At 32.0% G+C, this 20,236-nt stretch overlaps 3 protein-coding genes across 3 annotated transcripts; 2 read left to right on the plus strand and 1 right to left on the minus strand.

Moving 5' to 3' along the window:
* Positions 1-8,101: 8,101 nt before the first annotated feature.
* On the plus strand, positions 8,102-9,361 carry LOC112097776. The gene has a single exon (XM_024183352.1). The coding sequence runs from the start codon at positions 8,102-8,104 to the stop codon at positions 9,359-9,361; it is 1,260 nt and encodes a 419-aa protein (XP_024039120.1).
* Positions 9,362-9,822: 461 nt separating this feature from the next.
* Positions 9,823-10,824, minus strand: LOC18042089 (glutathione S-transferase T3). The gene is made up of 2 exons (XM_006431472.2): positions 10,441-10,824; positions 9,823-10,362 (listed from the first exon to the last, which is right to left on the minus strand). Exons 1-2 carry the CDS (start codon positions 10,822-10,824, stop codon positions 9,823-9,825), a joined length of 924 nt encoding a protein of 307 aa, XP_006431535.2.
* An 8,201-nt stretch (positions 10,825-19,025) lies between these two features.
* LOC112097777 lies at positions 19,026-19,726 on the plus strand. The gene is made up of 3 exons (XM_024183353.1): positions 19,026-19,295; positions 19,402-19,597; positions 19,707-19,726. The coding sequence occupies exons 1-3, from the start codon at positions 19,026-19,028 to the stop codon at positions 19,724-19,726; spliced, it is 486 nt and encodes a 161-aa protein (XP_024039121.1).
* The last annotated feature ends 510 nt before the right edge of the window (positions 19,727-20,236 follow it).

The raw sequence follows: 20,236 nt of genomic DNA on the forward strand, positions 1-20,236 counted from the left end.
CATACTGACTATTAAGAACGATCCATCATCAAAAAATGATAGAGAAATTTGGGCTAAGAAGTATACACTACATCTGTATACTACTTTGATGTAAAACTTTATTATGGAAATTAAGTAATTATATCTTATTTTGATGGTTTTGCAGTTTGGAAAGTTTGCAATCATTATCGGCACCATACCACACATTATTTCTATTTCTAATTCCATTGCTTGTCGAAGTTATTGAGACTAATAATATTCAAGATGAAAAGAAAAATGTTGATCGAAACAAATCCAATTAGTATGTGCCTGTTTTTGTTGGCTTTACTCATCTACGTCTTTGCATATTTTGTTGCCATGAAATCGAACCATCAAATATTCAAGGCAATTGCTGTTATCTCAGGATCTCTTTGTTCAGCCTCGTTGGTCTCCATTATTCTACTACACACATATGGACATTTTAGTTTCATTATGTGGGCTTTTGTTCTTCTTCTTGTTGCTTATAACAGGAGGCTTTATAAGAAGATTTTGTAATTTTGGAATAGATTTAGAGAAAACAACCAACTACAATTGCCAATATAGCTCGATCGCCTGCTAGGTGTGGATGAATTAAAACTTTTACATGCAAAGTACCAAAAATCATTAAGTGCTATTATAGTTTATTCGCATACACATCTCTTATAGTTCTTAGCTTGACCAAATTATGATTTTAATTATCAAAAGAAGATCTTGTACCAGTCTAAAACATCAAGTTAGTGTTAAATTGATCAATTTATCTTATATTGAAGATTTTGTTTTTTCATTTACCTACCACATTTATCGTGATGCATTGATTTAGGAAAAATAATCAAAATCCTTGGTTGTTTAAGAAAAAATTCATTAACTTTAATTTCAAATATTTGTTGTATTTTTTTAACTTTTAATGTGATAAATCTACCATTAAATAATGAAAAAAATCTAGATATACTGGTTAAAACACACCCAAAAAAAAAAGTTCACAATTTTTTTTTTTTACAACATGAGTATTCCAATGAATTGTGAGAGGGGAATTGATTAATTTCTACAAACCGAATGAGGTTTAATAACACATATTTCAAAAGGTATTATTAATAAAAGTATAAATAAAATACATCACTTCAAAAAAGAAAAAAATGAAAAGAAAATAACCATTTGGCTGAGGAGTATATGCTGTTGCGTGATCAAATTTATTTTTTATTTTCCCCCACCTTGTCGAAGCTGGTACTAAAACTAACCAGTAAAATTAAAAAAAATAATAATAAATTGGTTTTACTAAGCTAAATGTATAAATCAATTAAGCATTTTTTTTTTCAAAAAGAAAATTATATATGCAGACACGCACATGTGGATGACAGCGGCGGTGGCCAAGAAGCAGCCAGAGTGGCAGCGGCGGCGACCATGATTGTGTTTGTAATATATTTGAATTTTGATGCCGCAGTTTTTATCTTTTTTTTTTTTGGAAAATTATCATTTACATGTGTATTACAATCAAAATTCTAGCACATATTAAATCAATAGTCTATCGTGGCAATTACATAATTAATTTAACAATACTTTAAGAATAATGATGTATGCACAACAATTTTATAAGAGATAGAAAAATATTTTTTAGTAAAGTTTTCTTTTGTTATGTAGTAAATTTTTTTTATTCTACAGTGATAGTGTACGGTTTTTTGTACTATCTGTTGTACACATGTTACTATATATATATATATATATATTTTAATTTAATTGCAACATTTGGCCTAAAGCATTGATTTTGGGAAAATAATCAAAATCCTCTGCTGTTTAAGAAAAAAGCGTATTAACTTTAATTTCAAAATTTTATTGTATTTTTTTATTATTTTACCTTTGATGTGATAAAATCCACCAATAATGAAAGAAAGATTCTGGGATATATTAGTTAAAAAAACAAAAAAAAAAAGATAAAAGTTCACATATTTTTTTTTTCTTTTAACAACATGAGTATTTTGATGAATTGCGAGAGAGAATTGATTATTTTTGACAAGAAAAACATGGGTATTAATCATTTTCATGATTTATCACCTATGTGCAAAGTACAAATAAAAATACAACAATAGAACAATGAAAAGAAAATTACCGTTTGGCTGAGGGGTATTATGCTGTTACCTGATCAATATTTTTGGGCCCACTCTCTCTCTTTGTTTTTTACAATTAAAAATTAAAAAATAAAAAAAAAATCACAGGAAAATCAAGGAAATCTAAACCTTATCCTCATGACAACGGGTTTTTTATTTAAATATACTTCATTTGTCCTTAAATGCCAAACCTATACCCTATTACATACATATACCTCATAAAAGTGTAAAAAGTCAAAAATAACCTAAAAAAATATCTATTTACGTTTAATTCTTCTCTCATGACTTCTACATAATAACACAACCAAAGTCGAGTATACTCGACTTTTTACCTGATTTAATTAAAAGAAAAATTTTCATTTCAATTTAAGTTGAGTATTCTCAACTAATTACCAAACTTCAATGAAAAGTTAAGAATTTTTATTGAATGAATATTGGGTAAAGTTAAATTAAAGTCGGATATTCTCGACTCTTTACTCGACTTACTTGAAAAAATCGAGAATTTTTTAGATAATTTTTTATTTCAATTGAAGTCGAGTATTCTCAACTATTTACCCGACTAACATGAAAAAGTCAAGAATTTATGCTGAATTATTAATTGTGTATGGTTTGATTGAAGTCGAGTATTCTTGACTATTTACCCGACTTCGAAGAGTTGGGTTTAGTTTTATGAGGATTTAGTAGTGGTTATTTTTGTATTTTCTCTAATTTTTTAAAGTATATATGTGTAAAATTTAAGAGTGTTATAATTTTAGGTATATATTGAGTATTTTGAAGGAAATGGGGTACATCCCACATAATTCTCCCCATGACACCACATCAGAAACAGCACTTACCCATTCCTATGTTACATGTATACAGGTTGAAGTTGTCATCTCTGAGTCCAACGCAATATTCATCCAATTGATTTTTGGAGACACCAAAACAAGTCTCGAGCACTTGATGGCCCCCGTGGAGATTGGAGAGGCTTTTGATAAATTTTATGAAATGAACTAACACACATAAATTGGATATATAGATGATCGAGAAGAAACTCCAGCGACTAGGCCCCAGATATAGCTTTCGCTCCCTTGTCTCTAAAGGAATTTGCCCATCTAGTGATTCCAAAGTTCAGTTAATTTTCTAAAATGATTTTCTATATATATAGAGAGAGAGACAGAGAGAGACAGAGAGAGAGAGGCGTTGAATTAAATTCTTATAGTAAATATACACATTGGATATCGTTTTTATAAAAAAAAAAATGTTTGCTATACCAATAAAATTGCAACAGGTGTCTTGGCATTGATTAATGTCAGCTTTACGTTTGGCTGAAACTGTGTGGGTTCTGTTCACTAACTTATCTGTATTATCGTCTTTGTTAACACATTCTTTAAGCCATATTAGGGCTGTAGAAACAGAGCTTGAAAAGAAACCAGTACCTGCATTCTTTGTGGTGAAAACTTGGGCCAGCTTGTTCATTCATATACAACTATTAGAATTGCTCAACTCCATTTACAATGCCTTTGCAATCAGATGAGTTTATTAGAAAGGATAGGCTTCATGTTGGGAGCTCTTTTGGTCTTCTCTTATTGTCTAGCAACTAATTTGTTCAACACTCCCTAGCGGTATGTGGAAACTGTTATCTTCTTTGGAAGTACTCATATTGTACATGGGGTAAGTGGTGATCTTCATTACCTTAATTTTTTATATCTGGATTCCAGGCTTCTTACATACTTATGTGAATCATTTTTTAGCACGGTCACATTATAAATGTCACTCTATGGCTTTCAAACTTTTCTGAAGTTTTTTATTTCCATTGAATATTCTATGTTTTACCTTTCAAGGGTTTTAAAGTGAAAAATGAGTTTATTGGACTTTGGGAATTGGTGTAGATATTCTATGGCCTAGTGGCTCTTAGAATTTTTCATAAACTCCCTTTCCTAGTTATTTGATTTCCTCTCATATTTGTATGCTGAATTACAGGTCTATCATTGGAATCTTAGATTATATGCTTGGATGTGGCTTTGAGATGTGCCTCTATTTGTACTTAAGATTGTATCGTGAGCAAATTGCTAGTGCTACCTCAGTCAACACCCGCTTTATGATACATGCATTTATATCACACCATACTTTAATGAACAAACATTTTCTTCCTCCAAATTTCTCATTTTTAGTGCCAGAATGGAAAACAAATAGTGGAAGAAGGTGTATTAATTGCCTTGGCACCAGTTGCTGACTCATCTCAGGTACTCTATAAAATATGCCTTGATCAGAAGTTACTTCTTATAGAAACCTGTCTGTCTGACAGGATTTTTTTTTTAGTAGCTACTCGGATGGAAACTTCTCTGAAAAGAAAAAAGAAAAAAATAAGGAAGCAAAGTATATGGCGAATGAAAAGAATATATCTAGGTACATATAACGCTCTTTCTTGTCTGTTTACCTAATATTTAACTAGTTTTGAAGACTGAAGATTTAGTTAATGAACAACCAGAAGGAGTCCGTCCCTGTATTGATTACCACAAGAGCTGTTGGTTGATGCGGTTTGTTTCTAACACAGAAACTTTAAATTTTGAGTTTCATTTGATCCAAAAACCTCAATTTCAATGCTTTCAGACCTTTCTCTACTCTAAATCAGAAAACATATTATCAGTAACGAGCTTAGAGATTCAGGTCCAGCTTAAGGTAGTATAAGTAGCCCTACTATATAACGAATTCAGTCTTCTGGTTCTGCCATTCTAGTTTTCTTGATAAGTTTACTCTCCTCCCCTCACCTCCCAAAATGTAACTAATTTTCTTTATTTTAAACTTTCTTCAATGCTCAGGAACTAGTGAAACCAGAGTATTTGATGAGAGCAGATGATTACTTGGCTGAGGTAAGAGCTGATTTCTATAAACACTACAGAAAAAAGGTCTTTTTGCGGCTGAAATTTAATTAGATTGGCATTTGGTGTTTATTCATCAAGTGAAAATCAGCGCCAAGGTGAGCCGGTGGAAGAGGGATCTGAGGGACCATGAAGACTCCAACATTGTGATCATGAGGCAACAGGACTGATCTGAAACACCTCGCAACTTCTATGTTCACTTTTCAGGCTCTCGATGGTTTATTGTTTAAACTTATTTTTATTTAATTTTTGTTAACCATGTTGTATTTGAATTATCCTCCTTAGTTGTTGTTGTTGAGATATCAGAATTATTTTGTTATGGCAGTGTGCACCGGCCATGTTACGGCTTACTCTGGTTTTTCAGATCCTCTATTATAAGGCAATGAAGTTGGCTTTTACATTTTCTTTTCTAATTTGTATTTATTTTCCTTGTGCTTTTGCAGAGGCCTTGAACAATTTATGTTTTTTTTAACAATAACCAATATCTTTTATTGTGCAAAAGTCTCTCTCAATTTTTTTTTTATATATTATTACATACACAGAGAGAGAGAGAATTTTACACAGTTCTTTTAGCAAGTTTTTTCTGAGGTTGCATTATTTCATTTGTTTCCACAATTATTTTTTTTTGAGAAAAAGGGAAAAAGAATTAATTTGTTAACTTCCTAAGAACCCATCAAATTAAAGAGACTAAACTTAATTGTAATATTAGTAAAGATATGTAGAATGATTATTGGATGTCATGCTACAGTGCGCAATTTAGAAATTGAAATATTACAAAAATACATAAATTTTGATGTGTGAATGAAATGAAATTAGCAGTAAGTACTTACGTAATAATTAATAGATGTATAAAGATATAATAAGTTTCTTTCCAATCAGGCATGAGTAAGACCTTATTTTGTTAAATCATGACCAAATTAAAAAGACAGAAAATGAAAGATAAAAATTCATTAGAATTTTATATTGTAAAAAAATTGACTATTCGTGTGAGTGTAGGCCTTTTTTTAATATATAATTACCCCCTTGAACGGATGTGATTTGTCAAACTAGCATCACTCTTTTCCCATGTGCGATGGGATAATGGGATTTCATTTACCCTCAGCTAATAGCGTCTAAGATTGTCAAAGTTAAGGTAATACATAGCTAATTGACCGCCCATAAATTACCGCTCATTCCCCTGCTGCCTGCTCCCCTGCTTTCCCCTGCTCCCCCCCTACCTTTACCTTTTCATGAGGCTTATAAGAACTACGAGTTGAACTGATGCTGCTGAGGAGGTGGGTTTTGTCAGAAGAAGAAGAATTGCATTGCGAGATCAATATGATGCGAACAACCTGCCCCTGCCATCATCGACAGAACTTTGATCCTTCGAGGTACCAACCTACATTTTCTTACATTTTTAGTTGTTACGAGCTAAATTTTCAATAAATGCAGTTCTTTCTTTGATTCGTATGGAACTTAATTACTTTTGTCATCTTTTTTCGCGTTTCTTACTTGACCATAAGCTTAGTTATGAGTATTCTGTGATCTAGAGAGCAAGGGCTAGAGCTTGATGGTGCCATGTTAGACTAGTTTTATGAGGTTTGTTCATGCATTAACAATTGATATTGATGTAGGCAAATTTTCAAACTCAGTGAGTGTATAAGTTTCTCTTCTTTTGGGTTTTGTAGAATTATTCATTTTCTCCTTAATTCCCTTTATCATGCTCTGACATAACAGAGAAACATGGCGGAGCATAATGAATATTATTATTTAATAATAATAACAATAATCATACTAATCGAAAGAATGATTGATAGATGATTAATCAACATTGCTTAATCAAGAAATAACACAAAAATATCAAGATAGTGTCAAAGAAACAAGATTGAACAAGGCAAAATGATCAATTTAAAAAAGGCCGCATAAAAGAACACAACACAGGCAGGAAAAAATAACCATCCTTACTCTTCTTAAAATGAGTTTATCTTAAATTAAAAATAGAATCATATGTCATCTGAACAAAAATTCTGCAGTTCATAAATATATCAAAGACTCTACACGATCACTCAACGCAAGCTAGTCCAGGATGTTCTGACTTTCAGTCACCAGAGCTGGGTTATAAGTTGGTTGACAGAGCAATTCCGGCACTTGTAACTTGGAGTTAAGAGAGTTTCTAATATTGACTCAGTGTAAAGTTTGCAAAAAGGTCTATTGATCTGGGTCTTTTTCTCTTACATAGGAAGCTTTCCTCCTGATTGTTAAAATTAATATGGCAACATATGTGCGTTAATATCGGACTCTTAATCATGCTGAAATTGTCTCAACAACCAGATTATATAACAGCAAACCCAGATTGCACCAGATTCAGCCACGTGGATAGCGGTTTGCGACGACGCTGATTCGAGCTCCTCACATGCTTCCTCACGTGAACCACTTAAGTCATGGTTAAAACGGCTTTCGAGGCTGGCGTTTTAAAGCTTATGAAACTTAAGTGAATCACGTGTACAGCTCGTGATCAACTAAAACAAGTCCCTTTGCTTAAAACGCTGCCGCTCCTTATGTATAAGTCCATACTAAGAGCATCTCCAAAAGACTATTTAAATTTTACTCTTCAATTTTTAATTTGCTTACTGATGTGGCAAATAAGTGGGTAGAAAAATATAATCTCCTCCAAAAGACACATCAAATAAGAGCAAGTTAATATTATTTTAATCAATTCTTTCCCTCTATCAAATTTAACTACCCTCCATTTTTTTTCCCTCCAACAAATTTAATTAACCTCCAATTATTCACTCTAATTATTTTAATTACCCTCCAATTTTTTTCACTCCAACGAATTTAATTACCCTCTATTTTTTCCCTCTAAAAAATTTATTCAACCTCTAATTTTTTTTTGGGCTTTTAACTCTTTATGAAATAGATTTTTGTGAATGAACTTCTCAACCTTCCTTCCGCCAGTTAACTATTTTTTTTTTCCATTGTTTTCCTTCATGGCCAGCAACTTTAAGATAAAGATGCTGTCAGATTCATCATACTTTTAACTCTTTATACTTTAAACTCTTTATGAAATAGACTTTTGTGAATGGACTTGTTCAACCTTCCGCTTGTTAACTAATATTTTTTCCTCATTGTGTTTCCTTCATGGCTAGCAACTTTAAGATAAAGATGCTGTCAGATTCGTCATCTGATGATGATGAAATTGAGATGATTGCAGCGGTAGCCATTGCAAAGAGAAGACATAAAAAATCTGGGCGTTGTGGCTCCATCAAAGGTCACGCAACAATTTGGCGTGATAGATTAGCCGGTCATGATAGGCTTTTTCATGATTATTTTTCTGAAACTTCCACATATCCTCCAAATAAATTTCGAAGGAGGTTTCGAATGAATCGCCATCTATTTCTGCGTATTAAAAATTCAGTGGAACAGCACGATTCATATTTTGTCCAGAAAAGAAATTGTGCTGGAGTCCTCGGTTTGTCATCACTACAAAAGATCAGTGCAGCAATACGAATGCTAGCTTATGGAGTATCCGGTGATTCTATTGATGAGTATGTGAGAATTGGCGAAAGCACTGCAATCGAAAGTTTGAAAAAGTTTGTTCGTGCAGTGATTGAAATTTTTAGCAATGAATATTTACGATCTCCTAACACAAATGACATTGCTAGACTTTTAGCAGAAGGTGAACAACGTGGGTTTCCAGGAATGTTGGGAAGTCTTGATTGTATGCACTGGAAGTGGAAAAATTGTCCAGTGGCATGGAAAGGGATGTATGTTGGTCATGCCCATGAACCAACAATAATCTTAGAAGCAGTGGCCTCATATGATCTCTGGATATGGCATATGTTTTTTGGGTTACCAGGATCCCACAATGACATCAACGTGCTTGATCGATCTCCATTATTCAAAGACTTAGCTGAAGGACGTGCTCCATCAGTAAATTACTCAATCAATGGTCATAATTATACAATGGGGTATTATCTTGCAGATGGTATATATCCACCATGGTCAACTCTAGTGAAAACAATACCATATCCACAAGAAAATAAGCATAAGAATTTTGCTAAAGCTCAACAATCAGCCAGAAAGGATGTTGAGAGAGCATTCGGAGTGCTCCAAGCTCGTTTTGCGATTGTGCGTGGACCTGCTCGCTTTTGGGACCGTGATACACTTCACGATATCATGAAGGCGTGTGTTATAATGCACAATATGATTGTAGAAGATGAACATATTACTAAAGATATAGAGGACTTAAATGATGATGTATGTAATGAAGATTGGGTTAAACCATCATTTGAACGAACAATAGGAATTATGGAATTTATTCAAAATCATCATCGAATTAGAAGTAGAGAAAATCACTCTCAACTTCAAAAAGACCTCATTGAACATTTGTGGAAACATCAAGGATCCCGTAAGGCCATGTAATTTGATAACATGCTGCATTATTATCATATTTGTCTTTATCTCTAAGTAATTTGTGATGATTTTAAATGACATTATTATTATTGTCTTAAATATATTTTGGCTTTTCATAATTCTATTCATGTGCTCTGTTTTTCCTGATATGAATACAAACTATATTGCCAACAAATGCAATCAGTAGTTGCATCATTGGAATGCCATATTGGACCAAATTCATGTCTCAGGCAATGCTAACAATGACACCATGGAACGAGGTTGCAGTAGCCAAAAGCCAGTGCAAAAATTAGGCTTTCTTTGGCCTCCTCACTGGTGATCGCAAAGAGCACTTCCAGATCATGCAGTAGCTGTGCTTAAAACATGGATCTACGAAAACTTAATAAATTAAATAGATAATATTAATTATAAAATTACATGAAAACATACAAGAATTTAAAGGAAAATAAAATAATAGAATAGCAAAACATTCAATCTTTATTTTTTTTTTCAAGGATTTCCATTTGACGATGATAATAATATTTTTGAAGATGAGAAGGCATTCCACTTGTTTCCATTCGCATTATTTTCTCTTCTTCTCGCAATTCCTCTAAGTCGGCTTTTCGTTTTTCTATTTCCACCATTTCTTTTTCTAAAAGATACTTCTTCTCATTCATATTTGCTTTTCTTACTCGTTCTTCTTTTTTGTCTACACGCATTTCTTCTAAAATTGTCACAAGAGGATCAGAATTTTTTTCTCTAATCTTACGTTTCTCACTTTTCTTTCCAAGTGGTCTTTCTAAATCAACAAAATTGGTGTCACCATTATCATTTTCATCAAGATTGATAGGAGTCTTTGCAGTTGATGATGAGGATATACCAGGCGATGAAGCTGAAATTCCCTTTTTCTTCTCTCTTTTTGCTTGGTTATCAGTCAACCATTTTGGATGATGCCTCAATATATTCCAACAGTGTTCAAAAGTAAATTTTGTTTTGAACATTTCCTTGTACAGAGCCTTTGCATTCATAATCTGAAATAATTCATTTTAATTTATAAACAAATAAAATGACAAAACTAATTGATTTGTTTAATTAATTAAAATAGATACCTTGTCTTGTTCATTCACGCCACTTTGTTGTCTATTTTCAATTTGGGAAAAACAGCCATGAAATTTGTTGGTGGCTTGCTGTATCTTTGACCAACGCTGCATCAATGATTTTTCATCCCGTTCAGATTCAAAATTCTTATATTTGTGAAAATAACCCCACACTCGAGCCCAAAAGCTTTGGTGTGTTTGATCAGTTCCTTGGACAGGATCCAAACTAATATTCAACCATGATGAAACAAGATGCATATCTTCATCTGCAGAAAAAGCCTCACCGCGTTTCTTTTGTGAAATGGAGCCGAGAAGAGTTGCTGATAGAGATGATTCAATGAATTGAGATGAATGAGGTATTTGTGTAGAAAACAATGGATGATCAAATTGATCCATTTTGATGAAGTCAAGTGAAAAACTGAAAAAAAAAAAAGCCGTTCAATTGTTGTTTATGTTTTTGAAAGGAAACATAAATAATAATTATAGCAGTTGTATCTTTTCAATAAAAAATAATAAAATATTAATAGAAGAGGGAGAAACTCACTCGGTAATATTGAAGAGTGAGAAACAAATCTTATTTGAAGAATCTAAATTAACGTGTCTTTTGGAGTGTTTAAAATTGATATGGCTCTTCAAATAAGAAGTAGAATTTTATTTGAAGACTCTTTTGGAGATGCTCTAACTGTGAATATGTTGTTGTTTCGGATAATTTTTATGATAGAATATTTTTAATTCTCACCACCTCATTTTTTAAACATGTTTTTATCTAAACCTTTGAAGGTACTTATTTTATTTTTATTATTTTAGGAAATTCGAAATCCAATTCATATCCTCGAGTAATAATACTTTGAAGGCATAAATTATCCAAGGAAATAGGATTAATTTTAAAAGGTCAAAGTCCATATTCATCTTTACTTCTTATCAAGAAGGAGAATTGTTGGTTTCCCTCTACGAAAATGACTATTTGCCTCTTAACCCATTCTATTTTTATAACTTCTGGTAACTTGCTTGACATCATAATTTTGTATTATTACTCTCATTTCTAAATACGCTTTTATTCATTTTTTTATAAGTTTGATAAATCTGAAATTAAAATTTAAAAAATGTTACAAATTAAAAATAAGAAAAATTCTTATTCTTATTTTTTTATTTATTCTTATCTATTTCTTCTTATTTTTATTTATTTATTCTATTTTTTACATATAAACTAAAATGATATTAATTAAAAATAATAAATAAAAACTTTAAAATAATTTCTACTTTAAATACATATTTGCTTTTCGCATAGATTGCAACATATACCAAATGATCACTATATAGCAAACAAAAATATTATATTAGTAGATTCCTTTAACTATTAAATTAAGGGATAAATTAAAAAATAAGTAAAACACACACTTCAATTCAATGTATTTTGTTATGTAATGGATTAAAGTGCATGTTTTTCTTTATTTTTAACTTATCCTTAACTTAATAACCTAAAAAAACTCCTTATTGGAGCATTACTAATATATGTATGTAGTATCATTCTCTAGTGTGAATGTCCTCATATTTTTCATATGGCCATATTGGTAAACAGTGCAGTTTAATAGTGCATTAAAAAATAACTCTATTAAACCTTATAGTTTGCATTGACTTTATTAAATCACACGGTTTAACAGCATGCCCACATTAAAAAAAATACATTGTATATCTCATAAAAAAAAAATTATGTTTGCTATACCAATAAAATTGGAGCAAGCGTCATGACACTTATTAATGTCAGATTTCTTAGGTTATTCAATAAAATTGGTTTCAATCTCGCTTTTATTCAAGAATTTCATGTTTGTATCCGATTAATCTCATCAAAGTTGATGTGTTTTTCCTCTAACTAATGGTTAGGGATGTAATTTATGTCTCTTAATTTAAAAAGTTTAGGTTTGGGCTTTGATTATTTGATCATTAATCTTGTAGCCTTTGGATACTTTCAATGAGAGTGTATTAATCCACATTAAGTATGTTGTATTTGGACTATTAAGCTGAAACTAGACGGCTTCTGTTTACTAAGCAATACAAGAATTTGAGTTATAATTAGGTCAGCTTTATGTTTGGCTGTAACTAGATGGGTTCTGTTTACTAACTTATCTGTGTTATCGTCTTTATTAACCCATTCTTTAAGCTATATTAGGGTATTAGAAACAGAGCTATGAAAGAAATTAGAACCTGCATTCATATACAAGTATTAGAGTTGCGCAACTCCATTCATTTTCCCCCAGTGTTGGCCACAGCTGTCTTGTGTGCATGCAATTTAGAGAATCAATAAATTTAAGTGTAGACTAACCACGATGTTAAATTTACGGTAAAAGAAAACGATGTTAATGTTAGTGAATTTATAATAAAAAGCTAACCACGCATGAAACTTATTTTTATTTAATTTTTGTTAACACTGTTGTATTTGAATTATTCTCCTCGTTGTTGTTGCGACTTGAGATATCAGAATTATTTTGTTATGGCAGTGTGCGCTATCAATGTTACAGCTTACTCTGGTTTTTAGTGTATACTATATTTTGGCAGAACAAGTTTACATTCACTTGGCTTTTGGGTCCAGTGCTAATTTTTGAAGATACTCGTACTGAACTGAGTGACCAATTTCTTTTATGCTAATTTTTGAAGAAACGTTTGCTACACTTTTCTTACATTTTTAGTTATCAAGAGCTAAATTTTCAACACATACATAATGTTATTTCTTTTAATATATCGATGAGTTCAAATTTAATTAATCTCAAATTTTAGGTTTTTGAGAATAGATGTTGAAAAAGTTTTTTTTAATATTAAAATTTTGAAAATATTCTTCACTTATTTAACAATTTTATTTTATTCTTTTCATAATATAACTTTAAAAAAAATTGACTATTAAAATAATTTTATAATTTTTAATAAAATTTCTCATCGACAATCAAACAACTTTTTTTTTTTTTGTGTGAAACTTTTACTTGTAAAAGTTTTACCAAAACAACTTTATTTAGATGAGCTCTATTTGAAAATGTTTTATCAAATGGAATCTCAATAAAGTTATTTAATAGATAAAATAACTTATTTAATTCTTAAAAGTTTTTCTTTAAAAATAAAATAACTATAAAAATTTTGAAAAGAATGTATAAGATTAAATAAACATTTATAACTATTAAATAACTCATAGCAAATAGGCACATAATTGTAAAATGATAAGACTTTAATATTTTCATAGTGATTTGATATTTTATAATTCCTGAAATAGTTAGGCATAATAACTCTTTTTGTAATTATAAAATCATATATTTGCTTTAATAACAAATTAGAATTGACAACATAGTCGTAATGTAAAAAACATTATTAAATTTAGCTTCAATTACATTACTTTTTGCACTATTTAGGGTCCTCTGTAGCGGAATGTGAACAGACCGTTTGTATGCTTAAAGACTCGAATTAGTTGAGTTAATTAACCCGAGTTAGTTGATAAGAGATGTGATTTCTATCCACCCCGCCACTGAGTTGAGTCAAATTATGGGGATGTACGAGTGTGACTCTGCCTTTTTCTATGAGAAATTGTAACCCCTCTTCCTCATTTTATTGCTTCTCTTTCTTCTCTCCCTGCTTTTTTAAACAACCGCACATTAATCATCACGTTTTGCAAATATTCTTCATCCATCCTTTGACCAACATCTTGCTCATCAATTCAGACGTTAAAACAATAATCTTACCAGGTCCACGGTCACTAATGATCTAATAATTTGATGAAATAAATAGATAGAGTTGGTCGAATCATGCATGAATGATATAAATAACTTTGTTTTTCTTACTTAATCAGCTATGGAAAATTATTTTAAATTCGAATCTCTCATATTTGCAGTTTATTACGGACTTGCCGTTCTTTGATCAATGGTAGGAAATTGATTGTATGAAAGATAAAATTTACTTAGAATTTTGTATAGTAAAAAAATTAAGCTTTTGTGTGAAGGTACAAATATTTTTGCCCTTCGAACGGGTGTGATTCTGATGGTACAATTAAAGCTTAGCGAGTACACTAATCAGACAGTGATCAATACGTGGGAGCTGGCTAAAGTGACAAATCTATAACTTTACGGATCACGTTTAGCCAATTCCCATTACTTGCATGTTTTTCCTCTCTCCTCAGGATACGTGTGCTCTTTCCATTCGGTGTTATTCGTCGACTACCGCAGCAACCATTCCTACAATTACGACGCGAATTTGACATATAAAATACCAAAATTGCACTTGATTAACTCCAAAAAAATAACAAAATAAGCATTATGTTTCGGTAATTCAAAAACATTTTCATGGTGCCTACCATAACTGCGAGTTGAGCACATGCTCCTGAGCTTGTCGGTTTTGTGCAGAAGAAGAAGAGTTGCATTCCGAGATCAATATGATGCATATAAGATGCCCCTGCCAACATCGACAGAACCTTGATCCTTCAAGGTTCCCAAGTACACTTTTCTTACATTTTTAGTTGTTATGAACTCAATTTTCAATGCATACAGTTCTTTCTTCATTCATATATATGAAGCTTAATTACATTTGTTATCTCTTTTGGCACTTTTTACTTGACTATAAACTTAGTTATAGCATTCTGTGATCTAGAGAGTAAGGGCTAGAACTTGATGGTGCCATGTTAGACTAGTGTATGAGGTTTTTTCATGCATTAATAATTGATCTTGATGTAGGCCATTTTTTTTTAAAAGCTAAAGAAAGTTAAGTTTTAGAAGATCATTACTTCTTTAAACCCAGAAAGCTTATAAGTTTATCTTCTTTTGGGTTTTGTAGAATTATTCATTTTCTCCTTAATTGCCTTTATCATGCTCTGCCATAACTCAGAAATTCTCTGCTACGGCAAAGCCTAATGGATATTATTGCTTAATAATAATACTACTACTAAGAATAATTGATATATGATCAATCTGTTGGGAAAATATGCTCTTTAAAAGCATATGTGTTTATTTAATTGTAATAAATAATTTTTCTGATTAATAAAATAAATGAGGTATTTTATTCAAATATCTTAATTGCATTAATATTTGTATTAAAGTCCATTTAATCATATTATATGTATTTATGTGATCACCATGTGGATTCACAGAAGACATAAATACAAGTTATCTTATGATTAAATAAATTTAGTTCGCAGTTAATAAATAAAGTTGGGCACTTTATTTAGGTATAGACTGTAATAAATTCATTGAATGATTTGTCTTAATCATGTATGAATTTATTGATGTAGTACGACTACATTGAACAGGATCACATATGAGATTTAATTAACTTTGTAATAACTGTCAGACTTATTAAATCTCATAGGCGTTGATTTTACTGTAATCTTAATCTTGAGTTAATTATGATTTCATGATTGTGATTGTTATTTCATTTGAGTTACCAATGGGCACGACACATCCTTGTGGTCAAGATTACCCGGTATCTTGGTGGGAGCAATTATGAGTATTGGAGTTATGGATTAACAATATAGAATTTGTACAACACATCTCTTGATAGGTTTTCGGTACTTGATCATAGAATTCTCTGGCCAGAGTGTGTCAACATATTTAGTATGTTGAAAATGATCATTAGAGAAAACCAATAAGGATCAAGGAATAAGATGTTATTAAATTGATTGGACAGTTGAGATATCAATTTAATTAACGATGTGGTACAAATGATTGTGCAGTAAAGAAATCAATGTGGCTTGGGACGAATTATTATTCGAGCATACAATTATGGAAGTCAGTTCCAATCTTTTAGTGAAGTAGATTTGGAATTAAATAATTGGGCTAGTTTAATTACTGGCCTAATTATTGTAGCCACTATTGTATGTTCCCAAATGATCCCCGGGTTAGCTCATTTAATTGACTGCACCACTACTGGACTAATAAGTAAGATAACTAGCTATTTGGGTCAAAAGCCTAAATATATCATTTAGTGGGAGGCTCCATTTAATTAGCTTTTGTATAAGGGGCCTTATGTTATTTTACATGGTGGGTCCCTTATTGAAAAAGCAAATAACGTGGGTTTTGTTTTTTGGATTATTGGGAGCCTAGGGTTTTCACTAAATGGTGATATAAAAGGCTTATTTTTCTCTAAAGAAAAGTGAGAAGCCACTTTATACAAATCAGAGAAAAAGATTTTTCTCTCCATTGTTGAGAGAAAAATTTTCTCGTGCTAGTTGCTTTGGTAGTGATAAAGGCGCCCACACGTCAAGTGCAGATCGAACCTGAGTCATAACCTGGAAGATCATTGGTGACAGTTCGTGGTCTAGCAAGCGTGGTGGTGACGGATCGTGATCTAACAGGAGTGGTGGTGGCGGATCGTGATCTAGGAGTTTAAATCACTTCAACGGAAAAAGTCCAATCGGATTTTCAAGGTACGATTTCTGGATTACGTATTCCTATATATTATATGAGAGCGGTCCTTAAAAGGTTTTATAAAAATTAAAAACCGGATTTTTCCCCAACAATTGGTATCAGAGCCATCTCATATTAATATATAAGAATTTCGTATGAAATCAATATTGATATTTATGTATTAGAGTGGCACAATTTATTCAGATGTATATTATTCGGTTAATATATGAATAAAGCATGTTTATGGTTTGTCTTAATTCATGGTTAGATTTTTCGTTGTAATTTTTCTTTGGATCTGTAACAAGAGGGGTGGTCTTTTATCACCATGTTTCCCTCTTGATTTATTTTACTGTTATAGAATTTTTGTAAGCCAAAATTGGCCTAGGAAATTTGTAAATTAATCTCGGATTTTCAAGATCGGAGCGACGGAGGCCGGAAATTTTGACAACGGCAACCAGCAGCAAGCAGCACGCGGCCAGCAGCACATGCTGCCAGCAAGCGCGCGCTGCACGCGCAGCGGCAGCAGCGCGCGGCTCGCAGCACACGCTGCCAGCAGCGCGCGCTGCAAGCCAGCAGCAGCATGCAGCAGCCAGCGCTCGCGGGAAGCGTGGCTTGTGCACGCAGCACGCGCTGGCACAGGCTGCGCGCGCAGCAAACAGCGCGCGCGGCCAGCGTGGCCAGTAGCGCGAGCTGCACGAGCAGCAAGTTGCGTGCGCGAGTTTGGAGCGTTTCCGGCAACACGGCGGCAGCAAATCGGCGTCGGAGATGCGTGAACAGTCGCTGCCCTTTGTGGAGATGGCGGCTGGGGAAGATGAAAGAAAGAAAAATATGATTTTAGGGTTTCATGGTTTTTATCATGGAGGTCCCTATGGTTTCATGAGTTTTCTTTCGGGCAGAAATGTTTCAATTTTTTGCGTTTAAATCCAAAAACAGTTTTGGGCTTAAAGAATCCTAGTTTTAGGCCCAATTTAAATTTGGGCTTAATGGATTAAAATGCATAGATAAAATTGAACACATTAAATTTATTTTTTGGTCCAAAAGTTTTATTTTAATAAAAAAAAATTTAATTATTTATTTATTTTTTTTAAAAAATTAAAATTGGACCAATTATAAATTTAAAAGTCCAATTTCTCCTAGTCCATTAACAAAGACAAGCTTATGGAAGATGGACATTGACAAGAAGCCCAATGAAGATTAGGCTTAGGGTTAATGTATTTTTCATTATTAGGAAAGCCATGAATTAAGATTATTTAATTGTTTTTCTATATATTATGTTTTGGATGATCACATGCCATGATAACATGTCATATAGAATAGGTAGTGCCACTCTATGCATAATGATACATGTCATTCATTAATAATGAATTTCATTATATTGTTTGAAATTTGCGTATGCTTAATAATATTTGATATCATCTAGATAATATTATAGGAAGCATGCAATTAACAATATGTATGTTTTAAAAAGGAAAAACCAATTTTAAAATATTGAGTGGGAGAGGGAAAATTCAAGATAATTTTCCCACGGGCTCCATTGTTAGTTCAATAATAAAATTATATATATACCTCGACTTCATGATACGGTGATGCTCCCTTCGGAGGGTATATATATTAGATATTTTATTTGATGAACTTCTTCAAAGATAAAATTGAAATATTTTTCAATCGATTGTTCACCCCAACGGTGACTATTGATATGAAAAATACGTAGATTGAAACAATGGTTATACACTCAACTAAAGTTTGTTATTAACCTTCCCAACGAAGCTCTGTTAACAAATTTAGGTCCAAAGGGATAACGATAATTATTTATCATGTCTCTACATGAAAGTAAATAATCTAATGGATAATTGGGTCTAGTAAGTGTAGACATGACTTCCCCAACGGATAGCTTGTCAAAGCAGTACTAGATTATCGTTACAATAAATTAAAATGCATTTATGGTTTTTTACATTTTTGTCATTTATTGTGAATATTGTTTTAAAGTATTTATGCATGTGTATTTTGTTTTTTCAGAAAATGTCTTCCATCAACCCATTATTATTTATCCTTGTTAAAAATGAACTCACTGGCGAAAATTATTTAGATTGGAAACGCAATCTATTTAATATCCTCACTGCTAAAGGAAGCAAATATGTGTTGACCCAGCCTTGCCCTCCTGAACCATCGTTATACGATTATAGAAATCAGAGGGAGCCTTATGAGAAATGGTGCGAAGCTAACAAAATGGCTAAGCGCTATATATTGGCTTCGATTTCTATGGAACTGCATAAGAAACATCGGAGCATGGAAACAGCCACTGAAATAATGGCTAGTCTTCATCAGATGTTTGGGCAAAATACCCATTTTGCCAGAGAAGCAACATTAAAACGTATTACGGATACTAAGATGGAAGAGGGCACAAAAGTTCGTGATCATGTCCTCAAAATGATGGACTACTTGAATGAGGTAGAGATTCATGGTGTTCAAATCAATGATAAATCAAAGATTAACATGGTGATTGAATCTTTACCTGATACATTCAAAGAGTTTAAGGTCAGCTATATCTTAAACAATAAAGATATGACCTTAATTGAATTAATGCACGAACTACATGCTATAGAAGAATTTTATAATAGCAGAAAACTTCCTGAAAAAGGATTCTCTTCAAGGCTTAAGTCAAAAGACAAGAATGAGCAAGCAAGAGTTGAGATCGGGAAACTGTCCATTAAAAGAAGTGGCAAGCCAAAAGGCAAGTGTTACAAATGTGGACAGAAGGGTCACTGGAAGAAAGATTGTCTTAAGATTATTAAAATCAGGTATAGGAAATCTTTAAGCTTCCTAATTAGTTCAGATTTCTATTGATTCATACAATAATGAATTCTGAGATAACTAATCTTATTTGTAATTCATTTATTTGGTTTTCAGGAAACCAAGAGATTAAGTGAAGAAAGCTTCAAACAGCAGTTGAGGACATGCTAGTTTATATCAATTGAAAGACTAGATCAATTTTACAAGACTTTAGTTTTGATATTTGTCTTTATTTTTCCAAATATTAGAGAAATTTAATTTCGGTGGCTTGTTTTAATAAACAAGAGTACACTGTTATTTTTTGGATCCTCTGTTTATTACTTATTTTGGTTATTTATAAAGACAATTTATATCATAAAAGTACATTGATCTATTCAAAGTAAGATATAATGATAAAAAGTATATGCATTTATCTAAGAAAAGAAATGTTTCTTCTAACCAAAAATCACCTCTGATATTTATGCTTAAGTCATATAAACTATAATAAGATTTTAAGAAAATGATTAATGATAGACTTGTTAGCCTATTAAGATTGATCATTGTAACTCTATAAATCTTATTTAGAAAAGTAACATGACAAGGATGCTCTTTTTGAGCTAAAAGCATAACATTGTATTTGATGATTTAGCGCATACAAATGTATACGG

Source organism: Citrus clementina, unplaced genomic scaffold (assembly GCF_000493195.1).
Source record: "Citrus clementina cultivar Clemenules unplaced genomic scaffold, Citrus_clementina_v1.0 scaffold_5, whole genome shotgun sequence".
Lineage (NCBI taxonomy): Eukaryota > Viridiplantae > Streptophyta > Magnoliopsida > Sapindales > Rutaceae > Citrus > Citrus x clementina.

What these genes read in the sequence shown, in the direction of transcription:
- LOC112097776 (XM_024183352.1), top strand. Translation starts at nt 8,102, where the DNA reads ATGCTGTCAGATTCGTCATCTGATGATGATGAAATTGAGATGATTGCA.
- LOC18042089 (XM_006431472.2), bottom strand. Translation starts at nt 10,824, where the DNA reads ATGGATCAATTTGATCATCCATTGTTTTCTACACAAATACCTCATTCA. An exon ending in GCGTGAATGAACAAGACAAG is followed by an intron (nt 10,363 to 10,440) that starts GTATCTATTTTA and finishes GAATTATTTCAG; the next exon opens with ATTATGAATGCAAAGGCTCT.
- LOC112097777 (XM_024183353.1), top strand. Translation starts at nt 19,026, where the DNA reads ATGGCTAAGCGCTATATATTGGCTTCGATTTCTATGGAACTGCATAAG. An exon ending in ATAAATCAAAGATTAACATG is followed by an intron (nt 19,296 to 19,401) that starts GTGATTGAATCT and finishes TACATGCTATAG; the next exon opens with AAGAATTTTATAATAGCAGA. An exon ending in CTTAAGATTATTAAAATCAG is followed by an intron (nt 19,598 to 19,706) that starts GTATAGGAAATC and finishes TTTGGTTTTCAG; the next exon opens with GAAACCAAGAGATTAAGTGA.